This window comes from Falco punctatus, assembly GCF_963210335.1.
Source record: "Falco punctatus genome assembly, chromosome: 8".
Classification (NCBI taxonomy): domain Eukaryota; kingdom Metazoa; phylum Chordata; class Aves; order Falconiformes; family Falconidae; genus Falco; species Falco punctatus.
In genome coordinates, this window is record NC_137588.1 from 56,007,344 (window position 1) to 56,032,591 (window position 25,248).

At 39.9% G+C, this 25,248-nt stretch overlaps 1 protein-coding gene across 10 annotated transcripts in view; it reads left to right on the forward strand.

Moving 5' to 3' along the window:
- EBF1 (EBF transcription factor 1) overlaps positions 1-25,248 on the forward strand; it is a 286,812-nt gene that overhangs the window by 183,848 nt on the left and 77,716 nt on the right. For 6 of the 10 annotated variants that reach the window (XM_080398542.1, XM_080398535.1, XM_080398537.1 and 3 more), the window contains one exon: positions 4,433-4,574. In XM_080398542.1, the coding sequence (XP_080254668.1) occupies positions 4,433-4,574 (142 nt within the window). The remainder of the gene's footprint in view (positions 1-4,432; positions 4,575-25,248) is intronic. The other 4 variants (XM_080398538.1, XM_080398539.1, XM_080398543.1 and 1 more) reach the window with 1 other exon arrangement.

Sequence of the window (25,248 nt, forward strand, 5' to 3'; positions counted from 1 at the left end):
AAACAAAAAAAAAGAGGCTGGAAAATAGCTGTGAGAGCTGTGGCCCAATTCAACAAGGTAATTAAGTGCCCAGCCTGTCCTTGAGCACGTGAGCAAAATTACTGAATGTGTTGTACTTATGTGCTTTAAGTTAGGCACCTTTTTAAGTGTCTTGTTAAATTGAGAGTGATTTTTAGTTACTAGACTAAAGAAGTCAACACATTGTAGAAAGAGGTCACCAAGTGGTGATGGAAATAAAGATGTTGCTCTGGCTGTTTCTGCAGAGCTTTCGGAGGAGCAGCAAATGGTGGAGTTACTTTAACGTTGGCAACAAGCTTCAAACCTGAAAATCGTATTAATCAGATTTTTTCTGCCTTTGCCGCTAGATGTTGGGGACATCACAAAAATATCAGATCCCTCACCATACATTGGAGAAAATTGAAAGCACAAGGAACATGCTATGTCTTAATCAGTTAGCAAAGCTTAATGGGCTGTGGTTAAAAATGAGGAGTCATGCAATGCTTAATTTTGATATATTAGGTGAAGTACTATAACAAATAAACAGGTCGAGTGCTAAACGTGGATAAATAGCTTGATCTCCAGGCTCCTGGTGTCTGAATATTTCTTTATTTTTTTTTTAACTAAGCCCAAAGTATTCACAAACTGAACTATTTAATGGCAGGCAGAACAATTCACAGAGCCATGATATGTTAATGCAGTTGATAGTGCCAACTTCATTGAAGAAAGTTGTAAACTGGTGTGTTTCTTTCATACCTCTGTCTGCCTGGTGTTGATACAGGATTTAAATTCGAAATCTATGAAGGGCTAAAGCTAAAGCTCAAAATCATTTTCCATGTTTGCCTGTCCCAAATTAAAACTGTGTTTTGTTGACAAAATTTGGAAAGGTTTGAGATTTGGCAGGCCTGGTTGTCCCTGTGCTTACATTAATGTGTCAGCACCTCATTAATCATTTATTAAACTGTAGTGTGCCTTTCCCTCTTGCTATGGTGTGTGTTTTAGGATGCCTCGGTGCCCATTCCACATATACTTTGGCTCTCCCCTCCCCCTAATTTTATGATTTCTCCACAAATTAGTTTTAGCATGTGCTTTAACTTGAACATATCCCAGTTGTTTCAAAATCAAAATGAGAAGAGTGTAGTATTTTTTTAGATTAAAAAATATGAGTAGAACTTGTAAGTATGTAAGTGCTCTGTAGCAATCCAAGTATGTAACCGTGGCACACAATATTCAAGGTATATTTTTTCTCTTTTAATCATCAGGGACAATAATATTTCGTTAGTGCAGTGTTGGTTCAGCATTCCTGTATTAATGATATTTTGCATTTAAAGAATTGAGTAGTAAGCATGTACTGCTTCTTACAGGTGCACTATGAATAATCATTTTTTTTCCAGACAGATACATAAGAGTAACCACTTTTTTTTTTTTTTTTTCCCCCTGCATTTCCTGAGACTAGAAACAGTTTCTCTTGGGGATTCCTTTTATAGTTGCTTCTGCTAACGACACTGAAGAACCACACCAATGTGGTTTCTTTGTAGTAAATCAAACTCTGTTCAGGAGGCAGGTAGGAAGGCACTGTTAAGTAATTCAAAATATGTTGCATCAACAGTTTCAGAAACCTGAGAGGGGGGAAATTAAATGTAGATTTCTACTCACATGAAACTGACCTCACTAGGATTGTTTCCTCAGGTTCTTCCCTAGAAAGGTGCATGTGTAGAGACAGCTACTGGTGTATACAGCTTTCACAGGTTTGAGGCTTACCTTGCTATTATTACTTGTGAGCCATTATTTTTCTGGAATCCTATTTCTAGAAGCATTCAAAAGTTCAGATTTCAGCACAGTATTGATCAGCTTCAGTGGGAAATCTATGTGTACCTATATGGCTTTAGGATTGGGGAAAATATTTTACGTTGTAGCCATTGTTATTAATTGTAATAATGTTAATTTTCATATGCATCTAAGCAGACCCATAGAAGAAGATAAGGAGCTGGCATAAATCATGGAGCTATGACAGGCAATGCCAGCTAAGGATTTGGTGGCTCAAAATCCCAGTTGCAAAGAATTGATAATAGTTGCAAGTGCACAAATAAGATTGCAAACCCTAAGCCACTTACTATAAGATCATATTTTATTGAAAATATCATAAACTTTATTCTATCCCTAAGGAATGCAATGGATAAATTACTTTTGAAATCCCTTTTGGAATTTTATATATAGGGCTTGGGTTTTTTTCTCCTTTAGTTTGATTTCAGAAAAACTTACCTGTAGTGTTTGGTGCTTTCTTTTTCCCAAATTTCCATCTGTAAGAGCTCTGGAATCATTTATTCTGTATTTTAATATCTTTCACTTAAAACATGCACAAAAATCTATTGCCTGGAATGCCATTCTGTCAGAGGGTTTTAGGATCCTTTAGATGTAATCTACTCTCTTTTGTATTCCTCTTTTTAAAGACAAAGACTTCAGGATTAGCTATGGGCAGTTTAGCAGCTTTGCTTACTTTATATTTTTGAGCATGTTAATTGGTGGTGAGAAATAGATGGAATTTTTTTTCTTTAACTTTTTTTTTTTAGATCCAATTCAAATGATGAAATTGAATTGTTGTAAGCGATCCTTTAAGTGTCCCCATTTGACCAACTTTGAGAGGCAGCAGCTTCCTGAGAGAGTTGAAGCAATGTTTGCCAATCCTTGTAAAGCATTTCACCTCTTCAGAGGCTAAAGCCTCTCAAAACCAAGAACAATTAAAGCGAGAGCCTTTCAGAGCGACTGGGGAATTCAGCAAAATAAATCAGAAATCCTCTGCCGTGGCTCTGGAGGCTTGCCTCATTATAAGAGCAGATCTATTAGCCCCCTTGCCATTGTCTTTCATTTCTCAAGTGAGGTGATTCTAATTAAATTAATCTGCATGTCAATCTATCGGTGATCAATCAAAAGGGCTGAGGTCCCCCTTTGCGGCAGTGTGCTTGCGGCTGACAGGGGCTGATAATGGAGGAAGAAATAAACTGTCGAGCAAAGTTAATTAGTCAACATAATAGGTGGATTAAACAGGAGCTGCTGATTGCTGTTTCACATGTCGAAGCATGAGGTGGGAGCTGAAACTGCAATTAACAGACAATTATTATATTTGGTTGTAAGAGGTCGCATGAATAAACATATCTCTGTGGGTTTCAGTTTTTAATCCCTTTCCCTGTTTAATGTAAGGAGAAGTGTAGGTCATTTCTTCTTATTGTTTTAGTTGAAGTTCTCGAAGGCGATGCAGACTCCTGGCAAACCAGCAGCCAGCTGAAGGCCAAATCTTTGGCAGGGGTAAAACCCTGGGAATGGCATACTTTGTTGGGAAAAGACTGTGGGAGAGGGTGGCTGAATGAAAGCCAAGGAGGCGATGAGGTTGCTTGGTCTGAGTGGGGTGGGAGGGGACCTGGTGTGATGAGCTCTGGGCTCTGCCAGGGACTCGCCTCACGCATCCCCTCATTTCCTCCGCAATGGTTCATGGCTTGGGTGCCCTCAGCCTGAACAGGGATTTCCTATAGGATGGTGCTTGCTGAGCCTCAAGGGTGAGAGGTTCCTCTGGGCAGCCCTGAGCGATTGGGTCTTCTGCTGTGGACCCAACACTTCCCTGTTTGGCTCCACTGAGTTGGCTCCTCTCTTGCTCCTGGCTGCTCTGGGGAGCAGAAGTGTCGGAACCTGCCTCCAGGGCACTGCTTCTCTGTCTCCCTCCCCTGGTCTCAAACCGGATCCCAGGTGTTGACATTGAGATAAGTTGAGAAATACAAATAATTCTAACGCTGGATGAATAGGGTTGTGTTCTCCACATCAAGACCCCACTGTCAAGCATGCATGTGTACACAAACATACCTATATGTACTCCCTAAGATAGAGCTCAGGAGAAATTTGGGCGAGTTCATCAACCTGTAGTGACTGTACTGAGTGAAAAGTAGTGTGTGTGGGGGGGGGGGGGGGTGGGGGGGGGGAGGCATGCAACAACTCTCATTACAGCTTCACAAAATAACTTTTGTTTTCTTTTATTCTGAATCAATTCTCATTTGCAATGTCAACAGCTCTATCTACTTCAGCATGGAAACCGAAGGATAATTTAGGGTGAAACACAGCTGCCCTTGTATATAGGGGAAAAAAATACTTAATAAAGATCCTCTTGTTAAAATGATGGTTAACAGTGTGCCGTCTGCCATGCAGCTACAAACTCTGCAATTTGACTTAAAACTGCATCAAAAGCTTTCAATGCCAAAGACCCACTCATCAATAGCGTCTCTTGTTAGATTTGTACAGCATAAGCACCAGTTATTATGCGAAATAGCTATGCAATTTTCTACAGCTCCCAGCTGTTATTTATTTAACTGAGTTTATTACACTCTGTGCTTCTTAAAAAACATACATATATCTCTCCAAATTTTCCTCCATTTTGTTCTTGTGCTTGCAGGTCGTGGTGTCTACAACAGTCAATGTTGATGGCCATGTGTTGGCAGTGTCGGACAATATGTTTGTACACAACAATTCCAAGCACGGGCGGAGAGCTCGAAGACTTGATCCCTCGGAAGGTACGCCTTCTTATCTGGAACATGGTAGGCATATCATTTTCATTGGTTGGCATTGCTACTTTAAATGTGGATTTATTTGGTTTGTGTCTCTGGCTAGTGGTTTCAAATTGTCCTGTAACACTTTATACCTTTTGGACTGCATATTTTAAAGAGACTGGCCTCCAGACCAAAAGGGGAATCTTTGAAGTTGGTCAACCGTAAATGTAGTGAAATGACAAACCAGCAAGCAAATGTGGGTGCAGAGTCTCTCCTGTGTGTCAGCAAAGTGTGGTGATTTCTTCTTTTTTGTTTTTGGTTGCATCTATTCAGCACCCAAAGTTGGAGTCTGGTCTTTCCCAAATTACCTTTATTTTTGACTCTGCATCTAAAGGAATGTTGCATATTTTCTGAAGTGCTCAGCACCCAAATTTCAGATTGGATTTCTTCTAGCTATGGAGGGCTGAGCTCTCTAGGAGATACAGCTGTTCTTTTGAATTGCCCTAAATGAAAGCAGAGCCCTTTTGGAAATCCATCTGAGTACTCAAGCCATGGATGACTGTTCTCTTCTGGCTCCAGCTGTGCCAGCTGCGGAAGCTGCTCTTCCCTGCATGCCACAGCTGCTTGTATCTCCTCCCCGCTGCAGGCTATTCTCCACCATGGACATGCCAGCTAAGATAGTTGTCTGCTTGCTCCCTAGTCTTCTTCAGTCCAAATAAGTTAATTTGAGTTAAACTGTCTAAATAATAACTCTTTGCCAGTCTAGCTTATTTTGTTGAAATGATTGAAGGAGAAATGGTGCAAGGCAATTTGTCTGGCTTTTCTGAAAGGACAATAAACCCCAGGAAGGGTGGGATGGGGGCACGTGGCTAGAAGCAGCCTGAGGGACAGTAATCTTCCGTAAAATCAGCTGGTCCTGGAAGAGAACATCTGCTGGTGACTGTAGGTGCTTAAAATGAGAGTTGTTGAGTGCAAATGTACTTGGAAAAATCTGGATTTGATTAATGTTTTGTTTTGCTCTTTGTCCTTAAAGTTGATGACTACTACTGAAAAACAAAACAAAAACAGAGGGCATTTCACTCCCTTCTCCCTGTTCCAGCTCTGTAGAATAGCTCTTTGTCTTCAAAGCTGTTTGTAATCCTAAATTCAATAGGTGCTTGCTCCTCTAAGAGATGTGTATCCTCAGCTTCCATTGAAGTAGTTGTGTGTAGAAGGCACCAATCCTTTATGCTGGTTTCTTTCACAAATATTTGCCAAGGATCTGATGAATAATTAAATAGATTTTTCCAAAGAGTTTGAAGAAACCAGATAAAATTTTCTCTGGGAAAGCAAATGCCACTCAGAAAAATGTTAACTAGATATGTTAAAAGAAATTATTAATACTGAGAAATGGGCAAATGAGCAGGTTTCTACTACTCAGTGAATTCTTGTGGAAATAGCTTTCTATTCTGTTTATGCTTTCAGGCATCAGCCCTGCAAGCACTTATGCATATATTTAAGATTATGCACACATATGGTCCTGTTGGGATCAATGAGGCTTCTTGTGTCAGTAAAGTTGAGGGTATTGATAAGTGTTTGCAGAATCGGGTCTGTAGTTCACACTTACTAACCTAAAATTCTTAGCTCAGCAGCATTTCTCATTATATAAACATAACTTACATCTGTATTTATTTAGCTCTAACTTTTTATGTAGGCTATGAGCCATTTTCAGCCATAATTCATGTTATAGAAATTTTTTTCATCCTGCCAACAACCTAATTTAATAAACAAACCACTGTCATAATTTTTCTTGAATTTTTCTAAAGAATATACGAACTCTGTCTCTATTAATTAGCAGAAAGCAGAAATTTACAAAAGGAAACCTCTCTGTTCAACTTTTTAATGTTTCCATTAAGTCTAGTCTTTCAAAAAAACACCCCTGTTTTTTACTTGGCATCTACTTAGCAGGAATATATCTTTTTTTTCCCCCCACCCCCACCCCTCATTGCAGTCTTCTCAGTGCATGCTTTTGGTCAAGGCAATACTTAACTTTCTCATATGTAAACGTTCTTATCCCCATGCATGGTGTAATAGCATCTCATTTTATCACAGCTGCTGTTCCCACTCCTACTACCTGAGGGATTCTGTTAGCAAAAAGAAACAAAAAAAAGATAATGCTATGCTTACGTCTCTACATAAACCTAAGTTACTATGCTAACATTAAAAGTCAACATCTGCAAAATATCTGTGTGTGTACATTTTGTGGGAAAGGTGACTTTTCTAATCTACTTTCTCAGGCACCTCTCAAGCAACCTCATAAAGCAACCGCTAGTAAATTCTTGCTTTTGAATAGCAACCTCCACACTACAAAATTACACTCTTCCCAAAGGCTTGAGGGAACCTTTCTTTTTAACCTAAAACCTTCAATCCAGGTATTCTATGCACATCTGAGTCCAAGAGACAGGGGGGAAAAAGTTATAAAAAAATAATCCAGTAACTGTTTTAAGTGTTGTTATTAGATGTCTAAAATACTTAACTTGAATAAAAATAAAAAATGTCTCAAATGAAATTAATGCTATTGAATTTTGGGCAACGACCACAAACCTTAAGATGCGTTGGAACAGATGACAGTTTCCTCCACTGAAATTAATTTTTACTTTTAGTTTGAGACCTGAAGTATATTATTTTTCTTCAGGTTTTGGACTTTTTGTCTTTGGTGTTATCTTCAAGTGTAAGCAGCAGAGACTGTTCACCTTTCCTCTTTCCAGCTTTTCTGCCCCCTTTTGGGGGAGGCAGGTTGACCTGAGCAGTATCTGTAAGTGGTCAGATGGGAAACTAATGTAGTCATGGCTGTCGGTCTCTGCTTCACTGATTTGGTGAGCAACTTACGATCACTGGGCTCTAACTGTAATATGCCCTTGACCAAATGTATTCCCATGTACTTTTCTAGATGTTTAGCTTTTCAGCGCAAATATCCAGTTGCAATAGAGATAAAAGCCTGGCTGTGCAAGGATAGGCAAAAGAGGAGAGAGGATGTAGCAAGACGTGTGCTGGTTGCCTAGTTTAGTTAGACACTACCCAGATTATTTTTCCTTACAAAGTTGTGTTGGGACATGTTGCTCTTAAACGTGGAGTTGCAGTTTGTGACACCTAAAAGAGACTTTTGGTGCCAAAAAGCTGGAAAGAAAGCTTTATCTCCTGAGCCACGCAGGAGCCTGGTGTCTCCACATTTGGGTTTTACCATCTCATTAGCAGGTAGCCTGGATTATTTTTGGGACATCCAACACATGTCTATTTATATCTTGCTTGTCAGACAGTAAAATGAAAGTTCCTTTTTGTAGCTTGTCTCTGAGTATAATTAGGAACCTCGATCATGGTTACATATCCACACACTGTCCTCCTTGAAACCAGTGGGTTAAGAAGCTTGTATTTCAAATAAATATATCTATCTTTCAAAAGTAATAGCTGGCAGAGGCCAATTATTTCATACATCTCTGTGTGGCATAAATAGGGTAAGCCACAGTAATCTGTGGGTTTTCAATAATTATCACTTTTTCATTCACTAATAGTTGGATCCTCGCTTATTTTGTTTTTATGGTAAACCAGAAAGCCGGTGTGGTTGACCTTTCTAAATTGTACATATAAAGTAAGATGTATAGTGAAGAGCCAATAGGCCCCAACCAGTAGAATGTATTTCAGCTTGTAGTTCATTCCAGGGTGTCAATTTTAAAAGCAAAATCTTGCCAATGCAATTGAAGTGACTAGCTTATGGAAGGGGGGAATTCTGACAGGGTTTGCAACAACTCTTTTCAAGTTTACCAGCATGAAGTCCACCACTGCAGATGTCTGCAAAGGTTCCAGTTAAAACTCTCATATTGCTGCAAAGTAAAAATTCTTTTTTACCCCAAATCTTTGAATGACTTTACAAGAATGTAAAGCCAATTGCAGCATCAGTTTCTCTATTATTTTTCCTCACTGGCAGAATGCAATGCCCTCAAAAAATGATAGTCCCCGAGACCCTGTCAGTTTGCATGCTCTAACACTTTATTATCTAATGATCTAATATGCAACAAGGCAAAGAGGGGGTGCTTATCACCCTGACAGGATGCCTAAGAGAAGTGACTAAATTACTTTATGTACCATTAGCGCTAGCTGCCACGGTGAACTCACTGTGAGCATTTATGCAAATATTCCTGAATACATTCAAGTGGCCTTGTCAGGAAGACAACTGACAAGCAGCTTAAATGCTTGAGTTTTTAAAGGGACAGTTTTATTTCTTTTCCTTTTCTTTCCTCCTCTTCCTCCATAGGAAAGCGCTGAAGAATTAGGTGGTTGGTGAGGTTTGTTGGCGATTCAGTTCTGAGTCAGCTCAACAGCAGCAAAAGAAGGAAAGATGCAGGGTAGAAATAGGGACAAATTGTAAGACTATGTCAGAATTTGAAGATGGAAGCAGAGACAACCATGATTTTTAAAGCAAAGTCCTGCCATTACTTTACTATGAAATATACATAAATCTGTGTGTGTGTGTGTGTATGTATCTAAAATAGGTCAATATATAACAAAACCATTATTATTATACTTATACTGGAAATGATAGTGCATGGCTGGATTATTTGATCACTCTATTGTGGTACGTGAGAGAGTCAAGCTTTTACAATGTTGTTTTAGTACACGATAGTAATGAGTGATTCAGACAGTTTGCTGTCTGCAGGTGCAAAACCTCCTGCAGCAAATTAAGAGTAGTAGTTGCTGTGCCTCAGCTGGGTACATCAGGTAGACCCTCTTGTTAACAGTGGAAGATGTAAAGAGCTTTTCTTGCCAATCCTGCCTATCCTGGGCAATCTGAGAGCCCATAGTCACCACAGTAGGTATGTTCACAGATTTTCCACTAAATCTTCAGATTTGAAAGCAAAAATGATCACTAGGCTGTGTCTTAGTTGACTAGAGGCTTTCTATTTAGGTTAATAAAAAAGGAAAGTTTCCCTCCCCCTTGTGAACTATTTTGAGACAATAATCTTTAAAATAAAGCCTTGAGACTGAGTGCCTTTAAGTATCATTGTTACCTAGTCTGACTGGAACAAAATTGTTGAGAATGGTTATTGTATACCTTGAATTTAGCTGCATGTGCTAGGCCCACCAGTTGGCGATTCCTGAAAGATGCTCAGAAATCTGATGTTGTGACCTGTTTTTTGTGCTATAAATGGCTTTGCCACAACGTTGAGTCATGAAGAGGATGCCCCTATCAGTTCCATTTTAACCCTGAATCCCTTGGTGTTGCATGTGCCCATGGTAGTTGATGGAATTGTTAATACAAGACAGAATATTGACTGAAGCAAAAAATACTAGCAAGCTGAGAAAGGTTAATGTTCAAAACTTGATACATTTTACCCTTAGATGGTATAGGTTCAGGTTCTTAATCAAAGTAAGGGACTACTGCATTCACAAACTGGCCAGGTTTAAACAAAGAGACTTTAATGTTTGACTTGTTTAATCTATGGGTGGAAGCACTTGTTATATCTTAGTGTTTCACTTAATGTTTTCATGATTATGTGAAAAATATAAACACACAAGCTTTGCTGCACCATATCATTCTGCATAGAGAAATGCAGTGGGGTTGATTTATTATTTAGAAGGGAAATATTGAATAAAAATATTAGGATTCTACCACTCTACTTGAGGGGATCTTGTATGTTTTTCTGAGTTACGTCTGCTTTCTAATTTATTTTGTATGAGGGAAGAATACCTAGGGTTGTTGGACATCTCTATGCATACACAAGGGAAAAAATGTGACTTTCAGAACATTGCACAACATGGATAGTAATAACAATAAGTGAGCCTTGATATACTGAAGGATTGCAAAACTTCAAGCTGGAAATCATTTTCTTCACTTTTGCCAAGTTGTCTTTTTCATATCGGTTCCTTCATAAATGCAGTGAGTCATAAATTCAGGCAATTTTTTACATAATGACTTGTTATGTGTTCTTGGAGCTTGACCTTACCGAGCATATAATATTAACCTCTTCACTGTCCTTTGGGCTTACTGTATGTTTCTAAGCGAGCACACCAGGGCTGGATTAGTCCAGTATGTGCACTCAGATGAAGCTAGAGAATTTGTCCTTCTGAAGAGACAAAACATGGCCAGAAAGTTAAGGTGCTTCACTTGAGAGAATTTGAAGATAAAGACTTCAATATGATCTCAACAAGATTTTAACTCTGGGGACCGTTGAAGTAAATTGCCAAAACTGTGGCAGGTTTCCTGCAGGTTGCAAATGTTAAGTTAGGACATGGTGTCTTCCTAAAAAGTGTATGGCAGCTCAGGGAGAGGTGTTAAAGATTTGAGTAATTCCTCATCCAGGAATTCCTGGGTGAGGCTCTTTGGTGGGTGCTGCGCAGGATGTCAGGCTGTGTGATCGAGATGGTCCCTTCAGGAGCAAATCATGGGATCCATCATGTTGGCAAACCACAGCAGAGCTCAGATCTGTGCAGCTCCAATTTAGGTAGTCAAAACTATGTTAACGAAATTATGCCCCACTGAATTATGCTGATGTCTTTTTTTTAATCTTCACCAGGGCAGAGTAGCGATCTGCAGGCCCAGCCTCCTGCTTCCTTGTTGAGTATTACTGAGAATTTCACAAGAACTGGGTGGGTGGGTAGGTGGAGCTGCCCCTTCTCACAGCCAGTCATATAAAACAGAAAGCAAAAAATCATCTGTTTCTATTTGTCTAGGTCATAAATCAGCCATTAAGGAGAGGTACTCAAAAGCTTAGAATATCTGGCTGCAGCAATTTTGATCTTTCAAAATTTATTTTTAGTCTGAGGCTAAATGTAAACAAGATTTAAACAATTTTTTGCCAAGTGGATTTTTAATGGTTGATTTGGATAAGGAGTTTCCAGAATTTCAGTTCTGCTGTTATGCTGTAGGTATTTCTTGAAGTCGGAGGTGTGAGTTTCTGATTATTTTTTTTTCACTACATAAACATTATGTCATAACATATATGTACTAACTGCTGCCACCATGTTGCAGGAGACTTAAGAGATTCCATTTGAAGTATTCTAGTCTCTAATAAAAAGGATTGCTGGTATATAATGCCCATGGAAATGCCTCCTGAAAAGTCAAGTTTGGGTAGTTCAGTTGCCACAGTTAGAAAAGATTCCTGCTTGACAGTCCCATATCAAGGACCTAGTGTCATGTCTAATTGAAAAAGGAAAAAATGCTACAACAGAAGCAGGGCACGCCTGGATTTTAAAAAGATAAGGTGTGGCATTTCCTAGCTGTGAGCAGCTGCCCTTTATGTTTTTCAAGTAAATGAAAAATAAAACAACCCTTCCCCCAGAATACCTGAACAATGTCAAGCTGTGATATGTTGTTACCCTCTGTTGTTACGAGGATGTCATGAATTCATGGAAAAATAGTACCTGGATGAAGAAAGAGCACACTGTGTGAATTTCCCATAGGAGCTTTCGAACTGTGTTCCTAAATTTGCAAAAAGAAGAAAACACGGGGAAAACTGTCATTAAAATTTGATGCAGATTTAGATGCAGGTGAAAAAACCCTATTTTGTAACAGCAGACAGATAAGGGAGAAAATTTCAGATGGAAGTTCTCCAACCACCATGAGAGTTGGCTCTTATTTGGAGAGTTAGACCAACCACTTTCTGAAGGTTTGAGGTTTCTCTCCAGACCTCAGAGGAATCAGAGTACAGTCATGCAAGTAGAAAAACCTTAGCTACTCTGTTTGGCAGAAGCTTCACAGCTACCACTACAGGAGAACACTCGGTAGCACTCAAATAGGCAATGAATATTCATAGATAATGAGCATTCATTACATTTCAATTTGCTATGCTGGCCACCATGTCACTAATACAATGGCATCGTAGGGGAGAAGAATGACATTAGGATTAGAGAAATGTTTGAGAGATACTGCACCGTATGGCAGGGAAGTTTTGCCAGACATTGTTTTTCCAGCCTTCCAAAATGTGCACACTAGCAAATGATGAAACATTGTATTATTGTACTATGATTAATATTATTTCTCAACAATTTCCTTTAACTTAGCTTTTTATTATAGGATACCTTTATTGTTGTTATGTAGGGAAAAGATGCTTTTTTCTCTCCAGTCCCCTGCTGATTTGGGCAGAGTACAAAGGAAAAGGGTTTTGTGAATTGTGGTTTGTAAATGAAAGCCAAGAACTAGTGATTTTTTGAGGATTCATGTGGATGTCCTGAAAGGTCATGATTATCAAGGAATGCTATTCACAGCAGTTTGCAGGTATCTGGACACTTCCAAATGTTTCATGTTAGGCATCCCAGTATTTAAATACCCCAAAGCAACTGGTGACTATGAAAGGTCTCTGTTCCCATGTGTCCATGTGTGAATCAGCTGAGTGCTAACAATCTCAAGGTCAAAGTTTTATTTAGATGAAAATTTTCCACCAAATTGTCATGTAGAATATTCTGATTAGAAAGCTTCACAAATAATGAGCTCAGTATTTTTTGCGTCTCAGGCTGTACGTAGTCTCATTGAACTGAGAGAAGGCTGGTGTGAGCATTCAAGTCTGTCCCTTACTGTCCATTGCAGGGTGCCTGCCAAGTGTTTCCCCAGCAAAACGAGTGTTTGACGAAGCTCCCCCAGATCCAAGGAAATAAGTTAACAGCATAAGCCAGGAAACTGATGCAGAAAATGGAACCCACCAGGGTGGGATGTTTGGAGCGGTTATTCTAATCTAGGTTGCCATCTGAAAATTATTAATGTTAGTAGTAAAGAATAAAAATAAACTACTAATAATTAATACTGGAATGGAGACAGGCTTTGTGTTTGGCCCAGATCCAGAATACAGGATTTTCAGGAGTGCATGGCATTGCAAAAAGCGTGCTTTCATTAAAGCCAGTAGTACAACTTCATAAAGTGTTTTTTAGAATCCTAACCCAAACTGTTTGCTGAGCATAACCAGAAAGCTTTGTGTCTCACAATTAGTCCTTTCTGCTTTCCACCTTCATTCCATGAATTTATAGTTCTCTTTGTGACAAATCTTTAGCATGGAAGTGACTGTAATATAAGCAGCACTGGTTTATGACCTCATTGAGGGAAGCGAATAGGGTTAGGAAGTTTATTAAAAAGATCAAGAATAAAGTTTTATGAAAAACTTGTCTGAAATTTAGCAGTTTAAAACTATTTCTCAAAAGCAATGCAAACATTTAGATCTGCAAATTAAGGTGGAAGGGCCAGTGTGAGCTGCTTAACAAGATACTGTCCTTCATGAGGTGGATGTTTAGGACTTTCTGATCAATTTTTGAGAGTCAAGTGGTTACCCAAAAGAGTAGGTACCCCAAAGCAATCTTTTTGGAAATTCTTGGACCTAAATCCTAACTCTCAAAGCACCAAGGTGCCTAAAGCTGTGGATAGATATTTAGTGGGAATTTTAAAACTCTGGCTACAGAATTTCTATGCCTGTCTGCCAGGTGCTTTGAAAATTCCATCAGATGCTTACTGGAACCACAGGATAGATGGATGCTTCCAAAAATTTGGTCCCAAATGCTGCAGGAACCTGTGTGCTTTTTACTGTGCTACTGTTGGAAGTGTCTGTTAGCAATGGATGTATAAGGAAATTAAAAATTAATTATGTTTGGTTAATACCATATCATTATGGTTTTGCAGCAACTCTCTCAGAGGTTCTGTATCTATCCCATGAAAAAGCAAAGTGCGTTTCCCACAGAGGTCCCTTTTGGGTTGTGAAATGGCAGCAGATCTCTCCCCTGCTGCTGGAGATGGAACAGAAAGCTCGTGCTACTGTTCACAGAAAACCTGGGCTTGCAGATGGAATTCATAGGTTTGGTGCTACCTGATCCATGCTGAGAGGGAAGGCCAGCACTCGGAGGTAAATCGCAAGCCTGACCACAACGCTGCTCATCTTTCCAGCTGCAGCTTTATTTAGTGGGTTGGGGTTTGAGGTCACCGCGCTTTGCCGCAGTACATTCAGGTGAGAACGTCACTCAACTATTTATGACCAGGTTTGGCTTTCTGAGGCACTGAAAGATAAAGCAACTCTGATCAGAGGCCCTTTGGGGAAAATTATCCCCTTCCTGGGATTGTGACCTTGAAGGCAACAGTGAGTGCTGCCTCCTCATTCAGCACTGAGTCTGAGCAGAGATGCCTGCTGGAAAGCCCAGTCAGGTGCCTGTTCAATATCAGCCGCCAAATATTTTTTACGGGGTTGCATCTGGCTGCTTCCTACCTACATATCATCTTGCCGAGGTCCCTTGGTACTTTTGGGAGCCAGTGTGGAACTCCTGGGTCTCCAGGCTTCCAAAGGCGTCTGCCCATCTCTGCTCATTGTATAGCGCAAAGAAGATCCCAGTTTAGGCAGACTGACTTGCCCAGCCAGAGCTGGAGTCTGACTTTTTACATGCTGTAATGCCTTAGGTAGGTGGTCTGAATACAGCCCTAAATAAATAAATAAAAACATAGCATGACTTTATCAGACACATTGAAAGAAAAACTTCTCTAAGCATTTGTAGGCTTGAGTCCAAAGTATTCACTCCTCAGATTTTCAGTGTGCTGGTTTTATGTGGTGTCATTGCTGGACAAATACTATGAACTATAAATATTTTTTTATGCTTGTGTTTTTGCAAGCCTAAATGGCTGCGAAGGTGTGCTTGACCCTGCATTCAGAGCAGCACAAACAACGGGATGAAACAGTCTGAAAGACACTGCACAGGGGAGACAAGGGGATCACAGAGCTTCTGCTTGCAATGCAATTCAGGTTACATTGCCTCCACTGCTGTCCCGCTGCCATCACAAACACGGGCTGAGTATTATATTGCATTTCTGAATCAAACCTCCCTAATAACAACAACAACAATAATAACAACAGTTGCATTATTTTGTTTATTTTCCTTAGCCACTGTTCCCATCCCAGGTAGTCATTAGTTTGTAGTGTATTTCTGGCCAGGACAGCAATTTAGTTAAACCTTAAGATCACTGGGATGCTTTTCTTACGGAAGAGCCAGATTCCCTACCTTTTCCCTTGGCCCAGGGCCTGGAAACCTGAGGCTGTCCATCGGACCTTGGTCTCTCCGTTGGCAGCTCTGCGTAACCTGTCACGGAGACAGCCTGAGCACAATTTTTTGCACGTGATGAATATGGATCTTTGCTGCATCTGCCAGGCTGCAACAATGAATGCAGAAGACTGTCATTAATAGATAATAAAAGCAGAAAGCAACATTAATGGGAATAAGCTTTTCTTTTACTGGGACTGATTATTACTTTTTTTTTGTTCTTGGCCTGTGACTAGATTGAGCCACAAATAACAGCTACCAACGCTGTGTGCACACATGTGTTTTGTTGTTGGCTGGTTTTTAATCTGAAATATTTAACCATGATATCTTCAAAGTGCAATTGTGTCATACATTCTCATACGCTAATAGATTTCAAAGATGAAGAGCCTTGCTGCTTTATGTTTAGTCATGCCTTCATCTATAAATTTATGGCAGTACTATGGTTTAATGAATTGAACAAGTCCCAGAACAACAACAAAAATGCTCTTTTGTTTGAATTTAGATATTGCATACTTTGTTCTTCGAACAAATAATAAAACCAATATGTTTCTTTAGTGGTAAATTTCAGACTAACTTCATCTCACATTACTAATCAAGTACTCAAGAATATGTATGTGCACATCTACATATGTGTGTGCATGTGTGTGGTAAACAGGCGCTTGCAGTCGCGGTGCTAGACGTGGGCTGAACATTCGTATTCTGATAGCGATAGGCAAACCTCCGAGAACAGATGGAGCAGAGTTCAGCACAAAGGTTTAATCCTATCAGGATGATTCCTGTATGGCCATCTGGATAATCCGGCGCACACATTCAGTGCCTGTTAAAAATACAACGTAGGCCAAGATTAGCGTCACAGATTTTCCACTAGACTTGTTCATATTTGACTTTATGATTCTCAGACTCCAGAAAATTGCATTAGAGAGCAGCCTGTGATTTGTGAGAGAAATCAGATGAGGAATAAGAACTCTTAGGGTACTTGAATTTCCCTTGAAGAAACTGGATTACAGGCACTCCCTGTCCCTGCCACAACTGCTTTGTGTTTCTACGCGGGTTGTTCTGTTTGTGAAAGACGATTACTGTGAGCTGTGGGCAGACTTTCTCAATTCTACTGAACAAAGAGACTTCAACTAAAAATTAATTTTAGTGGGGGCTCTTGTTTTTATCAGTATGAAATAAATTCTTTGCTGTAGAATCCATCTCAGGTGAACTTTCTAATGGTTGCGCTATATAATACAGTGGGGGTTTTAACTGATTTTGGGGGGGTGGGGTTCTGTTTTTTTCTTTGTGATAGTGAAAGATTCCATAAAAGTTTAATCGATACTAATATTTAGTCCAGGGGAGTGAGAATTTAGATTTAGATTGAACTCTACATTTCATCTAGAATAGTTTCTGTGTATTATTGACTAAACCTTGCCAGTGTGGCCATAATGTGCCTGTGTCCATCTGAACATCAAGACTTGCTGCTGTTGTGCTCCAGATGCTGAACTTTTTACACCCTGCAGGGATGGGATGCTGTGGCTCAGGAGCTTTTATGTAGTCCTATGTTCTGACTCTAGAGAGATTTGCTGTGAGACATTTACAGTTTTGTTAAGGTACTGATAGAAAATAAAAGAGAGAAAATGAGACCAGGGTGATGGTGAACAAAACATGAATTCAGAAGTAGCACCCACCTGCCTGTCCATGAGGTTGGGATTCAGCAAAACAGTAAACCACAGGGTTAACATTAAGCAAATGACTGGTTCCATCCTATAAAATGCTTTGCTGGTTCAGGACCTTAGTTAGCAGCACTGAAGGACTGGTCAGTTAAATTAAGTAGGTTTTAGAGTATGCAAGGTATGCAGCAATGTTTATTTTGACAAACTTTTAGGGTTGATTTATATTACACATTTTGGGCATCCATTCGCAGGGTTGCCTTCATCCTCACTCAGAAATTGCATCTGTGCAGCTATTTTTAAACTTCAGTGTACTTAAACAGCTGTAGTCTCCTTTCTGGACATGCTTATTGTTTTTAAAATAGTCATACTGGCTTAGATGGGCTCTGTAACTTCATCAGCGTTAAATCAGTAGTTGAATCAGTAGGAAGCCATTGAAACTGAAACAGGAGAGGCATATAGGATTTTTTCACTGTTGTACTAACAAAGCTTTTAAAGTCCGCACTGAGATAAAATGGTGCAATCCCATGCGTACATCACACCTTAGTCCCCTGCATGCTATTGCCTTTGGCTTCCCATCTTTTAGGAACACTGTTCCTCTACCTTTTCAAGTGACCCTGTGGGATGGAGGAAGGAGTGAAGAAATTGAGGTGCAATAATCTGGGGACTCATAGTAAAGCATTTATCTTGCTTGGGGTCAGAATGTGCCTGTGCATCCCTGAGATGTTCTCCCTGAGGAAGGACAGTGCACTGAAGCAGTCACTGGTTTGGTGCTTGGGTCTGAGCAAACTTATCCCCAGTTGTGCAGCTGGAAGTGCTGCCAATATTTGGTAGACCCTCTGCAATATTCTTGGATGTTTCTTCTGGTCTACTGTGTGTGTATCCCCTGTGCAACCAAGCTGCTCAAGATGACAGAGACTTATGTCAGTGCCGGAGCTGAGTAGCTGCATTGGTTTAGGCTATCCACTACATTTTCTTCATGGCTGACTCAAAATGATGATCTTCCAACTTTGGGGCAAAAATAATGAATGCAAAAATTACAGCTTAAAATCTGCCTGAAATTTCCTTGAAATAAAAAATCGGAACAGTGCGTCAAAAAATCTCGCAATAAAATTGTTAGGCTTCTTGAAATATCTATCTATCTATGTATTTATATAGAGAGGGTGCATATAAAATTTTTCAAGAATAATAACATACGTATTATTTTATATATATATCTTCATGTTTTAGCTATACCTTTGGCTTTACCTATATATTGAATTTAATAAAATTTTTAAGTGTTTTGTGAAATTGCATTTTTCTTGGGGAATTTATTATTTGCCAAACAAACATGACAGAGCTCTCTTTTTGAAGTCAAGTTTTACCAACTTGCAGTGAGATGCTAAGGGCTCTTACTGTTTTATTAATTTTTTGAAACCAGGAGTTGCTTCCTAAAATTAAAAAAAAAAAAAACAAAAAAAACCAAAACAGAAGCAAAAAAGCCCCAAATAAATCAGAACTTCAGAACTTCCTCTGTGGTGTGAAAGGGTTTAGAAGAATGAATGAAAATACATTTATTGCAGTCATATAGAGATAACAATTATTATTTTTATGGAAATGTTTTAAGTAAAGTACAGAGCAAATTTCTTTGTAACACGTCTCTCATTATTCCAGATTGCCTCCTTTTTCCATGCAGTCATTTTTCAGGCAGTGATCAACAACTGAGAGCTTTGGAAATCATTAGGGAAAGAGAAACACAGAGGACTCCATGAAATGTAACTTTGCTAGCTGAGGCATCAGCAGGGATAAGAGAGAAACACTGGCTTAAGTATTGATTGTAGGTGGAATATTATCCCAGGTAATTTACATTTTCAATTCCCATTAATGGGAACTAAGCATCCGAAATGTTAGGCAGAAAATCACAGCCAATACCTTTAATTTCACTACTTGAAAACAGAAACAAAGGCAACCTTCCCTCCCTTCCCCCAACCTGGAGGGATTGCATGGCGTGTATATTTTTGGTTCAGTGATTTCACCCAGTGCAGATGTCACGAAGAACCAGGAGGAGGTTGCCATTTTTGGCAGGGTGTTCTAATCTTTAAAGCTTGCAAATGGTAAGTCCCAAATATCAAGATGCTGTAAAGGAGGGAGCTGGGAAGGGGGAGTAGGGCATCACATCCTCGTGCCTGTGTTGCATAAAGCTGCGTGAGTTATCTCCTCAAGAGGGAAACCTCTGTTACCCTGTTTCCTGCACAGCAGCTGCTTATTGTCAGGAGAGAATAGGAAAGGGAGCAGGCTGCGATATGAAAAAGGAAAGCAGGAAGATCATCACTTTACTAAGATAAACAGCAAATGCATTGTTTAGCTTAAGAGTGAAGATTTAATGCTCCAGTACAATATGTAAAAACTCTGCCGCATTCCCTTTCCCTGAAGTGTCTATGACTAACTGGTCCTATAGACTTTTCCAATCCAGGCTGGTTCTGTAAACTTCAGTTGCTTGTGCTGCATACAGCTCCGGCAACGCCTCTACACACTAGACTGGAACGGTACCATTGCATGAGCACACAAGATTTTTAGCGTTCACCCTTTCAGGATGCTCAAAGTAGGTGGGCAGACAATGGCAACTCCTGCTTCTCAGGAATGAGAATCTTATTTTTGAAAAAACAAACCAACCAACCCACCCAAAACAACCCATCCCAACTCTCTCACACACATGCACACACAATATTTGGTTCATTCTCTCAAACTGACAAATTGTGGAAAAACAATAATTTTCAGTTCTGAAAAAAAAACCACTCCCTCCAAGATAAAGTCAATCTGTTGAAGTGCTTAATGTGAAAAATCCACAATAAACAATGATGAATGGAGTAACCCTTCCCTCCCTGTATAACATCTCTGTAAATTTATAACTCAAGAAGGGAAGGAATAGTGGATTTCTCCCCTGTTAAAGAGAAACATACCTTGCCAAACTAAAAGTGTAGATCAAAAAGGCCTTGGGCATCCCAACAAGTGCTGTGTGCCTTCAGCTCCAGCGTGCTGTGGGAAAGGAATTTGGGCTCAGACCATTCCTGGGCACTGCCTTGCTGAGTGTCACAAACCCTACGTGATTTCAATAGCTATGAGGTACCTGAGGGAAGATCTCCACCAGATGATATAAAACTGCTCTAGAAATCCCAGAGTTAGCACTGAGTCACTGCTACATTTGACAGTTTGCAACTCTGAGTAGACATAGCAGCTTAGTTCCTGAAATCAGCACATTGGCATGAGTATGTTGGCTCTGCTGCTGCTAGTGTCAGGCTGGATGAGCCCTGCACTGTGCAGGATGGTCTACATGTAACCTGAATGGTTTTTGAAATGGAAACCCTAGTTCTGTATCCATTACATAGCTCTTGACAGCTTTGCCCAGAGGACTTCCCAACTACCTTAACAAAATCTAGCCCCTGTTTTGCAACTTCTTCAGCTGGGTTTTTAAGCACTCAAGTGGTTTTGTTGAAGCACAACTTAATAAGAAGTCATGGTTTTGAGTGCTTATGACTGATTTGTCTTGATATTCTGAAAATCAGTAGTTTGGCGAAAGCATTTAACAGGGTGCAGGATCAGACCCATAAACCATGGGTTAATCTGTGGGTCATTTATATACTTAACCTGGAATTAGGTTTTACCCAAGGAAAAAAAGGAAAATTTAACTCCAGATATTTTCAGTACTTCCTCTAAGATGGGGTATAAATTCCCTTTTCCTCTGAATTCCCAATTTTAACTGCCTTTATGCAACTCTCCTTGTGTGTCACAATACTCTTAAAGAGAAGAAAAATAAAAGCATGCACCCCATCATTTAAACTCCTGTTGTGATGTAGCAACTGTTGTCAGAGCCTCATCCATGGAATAATGGAGGATGAAACCACACTTCATGATAAAAACTGCAGGCGAGGTCATTCTTACAGTCACTAGTACAAACTGGATATTAATCATAGAGCAGATACATTTCAGAAGCTAAATAAGAGCAGTCCCAGAGCCCTGCTGATAGATGTGCATCCCACTAATTCACCTCAGTGAACATTTACCTCTAAGCTCAATTAACCCTTATTCCAAGGCCACCCATAAACTTTGTAGTAAATATGTGTGGGGTTTTTTTCCTCCAGCCTCTGTTTTCTATCAATGGAATAGATAATTTCTGTTGCGGAATAAAATGCTCTCTTTGTTTATAAATGCAGGTCCTTAATTAAGAATATGAGATGTCCAGTGTGTGTTTGTGAGGGGCTTGAATTGGGACCTCACTGATTCTGTAAATTCAGATGTTTGATGCTCCTGAGGGCATCTGCTATTTCTTCTGTCTTCAGTTGCTATTTGAGGCAGGTGGAAATGCTCAGGAGGCAGAGGGATGGTGATGTGGGGGAGAGGGGTTTCCTAGTGCAATTCCCTGCACACAAAGTTGTTAAACATGTACAAGAAGATACGAGGAGATGGTATTGCTGTTATTTTGTTGTTGCTGCTGTTATTATTATTATTATTATTATTGTTATTAGTATTATTAGTACTGTTATTATTCTCCCTTCCAAGCATTGTTCAGAGGCAAATTGGAAATGTGGTAATTAGGCCCTGCCTGGTAGTGTAGTACTAGTGTCCTGAGCCAAAGTTCAACGCCCTGAAATGAAATTTAAACCAATTAATCTGTTAGATTTTTATCGCTTGTCCGTGTTTTCTCAGCAATTCCCTCAGCACGTGGCCTTTGATCAACTCTCATACAAAAGCTAAAATGTGTGCCTGCTGCTAGCAAGATGGGGCTGACATTAACATGGCACTCATAAAACAATCAGAGCAGTGAAGCCCTCAAACAGACAGGGCATAGTAATATTTAATAAAAGCGCACACATAATCTTCAGAATTAGCATTTTGTGCCTTGCAGTACCTTTGGGAGAAGAGCTTTTATTTGTGGAGTGATCATTATTATAACAAAGAAGAGCTACCTAATAATTTCCACTTTAACTCTGCAATATGCCACAAGCATTTCTGAACCATTATGCTAAACTGTGGCGGGGTAATCATTTTATTGTCACAGTTTGAAGGAAGAAAAATCCCCTGTATATCAGTAGCTGGGGGAGTAGAGGAACACACTTGACACACACAGCACGCAACAAAAAACTTTTCTTTTTTGCTACCTGTGTGCTGAAGTTGGTACCTACCACCCTTTGTATGGAAGGTGATAAGATTTCAACACTGTGTATTCTGAGAAAAGATGAAGATTTCCAAAGAACATTGTTTCCCTTGAAAGTCATTAAGGTTTTTGCTCTTAAATCCTTAAAATCATAGAATTGTAGAATTGTTTAGGTTGGAAAAGACCTTTAAGATTATCAAGTCCAGCCTTTAGCCCAACACTTTGACAGAGACCCTAGCTTTGAAGTCAGTGGCAAAATTCCCATTGGCTTCAATAAGTCTGGGATTGCAGTGCCTCCTTCTACCTCCTCTCTCTGTTAACTCAAACCGCAGGAGCAGCATGATGGAACATGTCAGGTGTTAACACTGATTTGCCTTGATATTATGCAAAGAAGGAGAACAGCTCATTAAGGCTCATAACCGTTAGGCCATTTCAGCAGGTGGAGGATGTGGCCTCATCACCTTCAGCAAGTTGCTGCAAGGTCCACGCCTGCAGTTGGAGGAGTAATATTTAGTCTTTCCTCAGCCCAACGACTTCTGAAAACATGCACTGAATGCAATATGCTCACACCAAAGACCCTTAAAATCTTATCTGATAGTTAGGCTACCAAACTTTTCATTCTGGTTCTAGTTGGCTCCCAAATGTTCATTTTAAAAAGAAGTTGATATGTGTGAGAATATGTAATTATCCTTTTTTTAAAAAAATTATAATTCTTCTCTGGACATAAAAATCTGTTCATGTTATCAATCATACACACTTCATTGGCTTTATTAGAACTGGTCCTGCATTTTTTGTAGAAGCGAAGTTTTAGACCTTGACTAAAATCACTTTTTCTACAGAAGCCCCCTAAATTTTATGTAACTCTTTTCTATTTGTTTTAAAAACACCATTTTAGAAATGATGCTTTGGTGTTACAGAAGGGCACGTTAAGTGATAATGTTTTGAAACAAAATATTTTGGTTTTCTTGGAAATATTAAAAAGTGTAATAGTTAATTCCAGATAGAGATTCTTGAACTTTGCATTCTGCAAAAGAAATGTTCTGAATTTTGTTTTCTCTTGTGACCAAAACAAAATGTAGAAAAATCAGGGTCCCCGGTGAAAAGATTATTGTGCCTAGCTCTGTTTTTCTAGGATTGCACAGAAGTAAACACCTTCCAGACAGCGCTTTGAAAGTTGCCAAATGATTAACAGAAGAAGTATGAAGAGCTAAAGGCCCGAGCTGGCCAGACAGTTGTACCAGGGGCATAAATAGAGCTGAGGTCATTGCCTTGCCCCCCTCCCCTCTCAGCGTTACCTGTGGTGATGCTGGCAAATGGGACCTAATTCTTCCATCCTCCCTCCTGGTGCCCCAAGGAAAAGACCTGGGAAGGGCAAAGATTTCGTAAGGCCAGTGCTCCAAATGACACTGGCTATTGCCAACATGTCATTGTATAAACATGCTTTGTGCCTTCAAAACAGGTGGCGGTCTGGATGCCCCCTTCAGCATGTCTCCACAGGCTGCCTTGGGATGCAGCCCTCCAGTGCAGCTTCCCTTGCACCTTCATGCAGCCCTTCCAGTCTTTACAGACACTTAGGTTTTGAGATAAGAGAAACTGTGTGGTGAAAGTGGGGAAGTTCCATTGGTTTCTGTGACAGCTCCCAAGGGAAAATAATGCCCTGGAATCTTTTGGGAAGCAGCTCTCACTGCTTCTCAGGCAGTGCCTGCAAAGGGCACCAACCTGCCCTGCTTATTAAACCACCAAGTCCTGACTTTTTGTCCTCAGAGGAGATGTCCTGGGCTATTGCCAGCAGTTTGGGTGAGGCACTGATTCAGCATAATTGCTACATATTTAAATAAAATTACACATGCGAGTGGTCACATTGACTTTGCAGACGAGAGTGTCCCAGTGAACAACCCACAGCCCCAGTTCAGCACAAGGACCTGAGTGTCTGCTCAAAGTCCCCCTGGCTGCCGTGGGACTTGGCTTGTATTTGATATTAAGCACATGTATGTATAAAGTATCAGAATCAAATACATGAGGCAGCACAGACAGTGCAGCACCTCGCACCTCTGAGTGCAATGTAGGGACCGCAAAGAACATCACAAGATAAACAGTAAGACCTTTAGTGGGGACCTGTAACTGCAGAACAGTGTCTTGCATTCATTTGAAAGATGAATTGACTCTATAATTTTGAAGGCTGCATATGTTTTCTGTTAATGGCTTATGGTCTCAAACAGTTTTTATTCACTGGTATTCTGGAAAAAAAATGTTGCTTGTAGTCTTTAAGAAAAGTAGCTCAGTCTCTGACACGTGGGAAACTGATTATCTTCAGGTTTTATTGTGGGGGGTGTGCATCCACAAACAACTGGAAATGCTGGAAAGTGTGTAATTTGGAAGTGGTTTTAATTTTTATTTATGAAAAAGTTTGATTCTGTGAAAGGGCTAGATGGCATTTTGAAAAGCTGCTTTCACTGTAAATCCGTTGCTGTGAGCTCGGCTGAAATGAAAGCATTTGGTTTTGGACTTTGCAATGTTTTTTATGCACAGTTTTATGCAAGTAACTTGAATCCAAATTAAACATATTGAAGTTACTTCTGTGTGTGCACTACATTTTCATGACGGTAATGTTAGGATGTTTCTTTTGTTAGCTCATGTAAAAGTTAATGGCTATGCTCTGCCAAGTTTGGAGTAGGGTAATGATTTTTTTCTGCCTCTGTGTGTTTGTGTTTTTCACTAGAGCTGGCATCTCCACCAGCTTAAGTAGTGGAAAAGTTTTGCCTGACACTTACAACCTTTTGTAGGTAGGGATGGGGTCTGTTTGCTCCCCATGCATGCGTTCCATCACCGGTGGTGCTAGTCTGCAGCAGTGCCCACAGAAACTCACTGCTAAGGGTGACTCAATGGCTCCTTTTCCAGGTCCCTC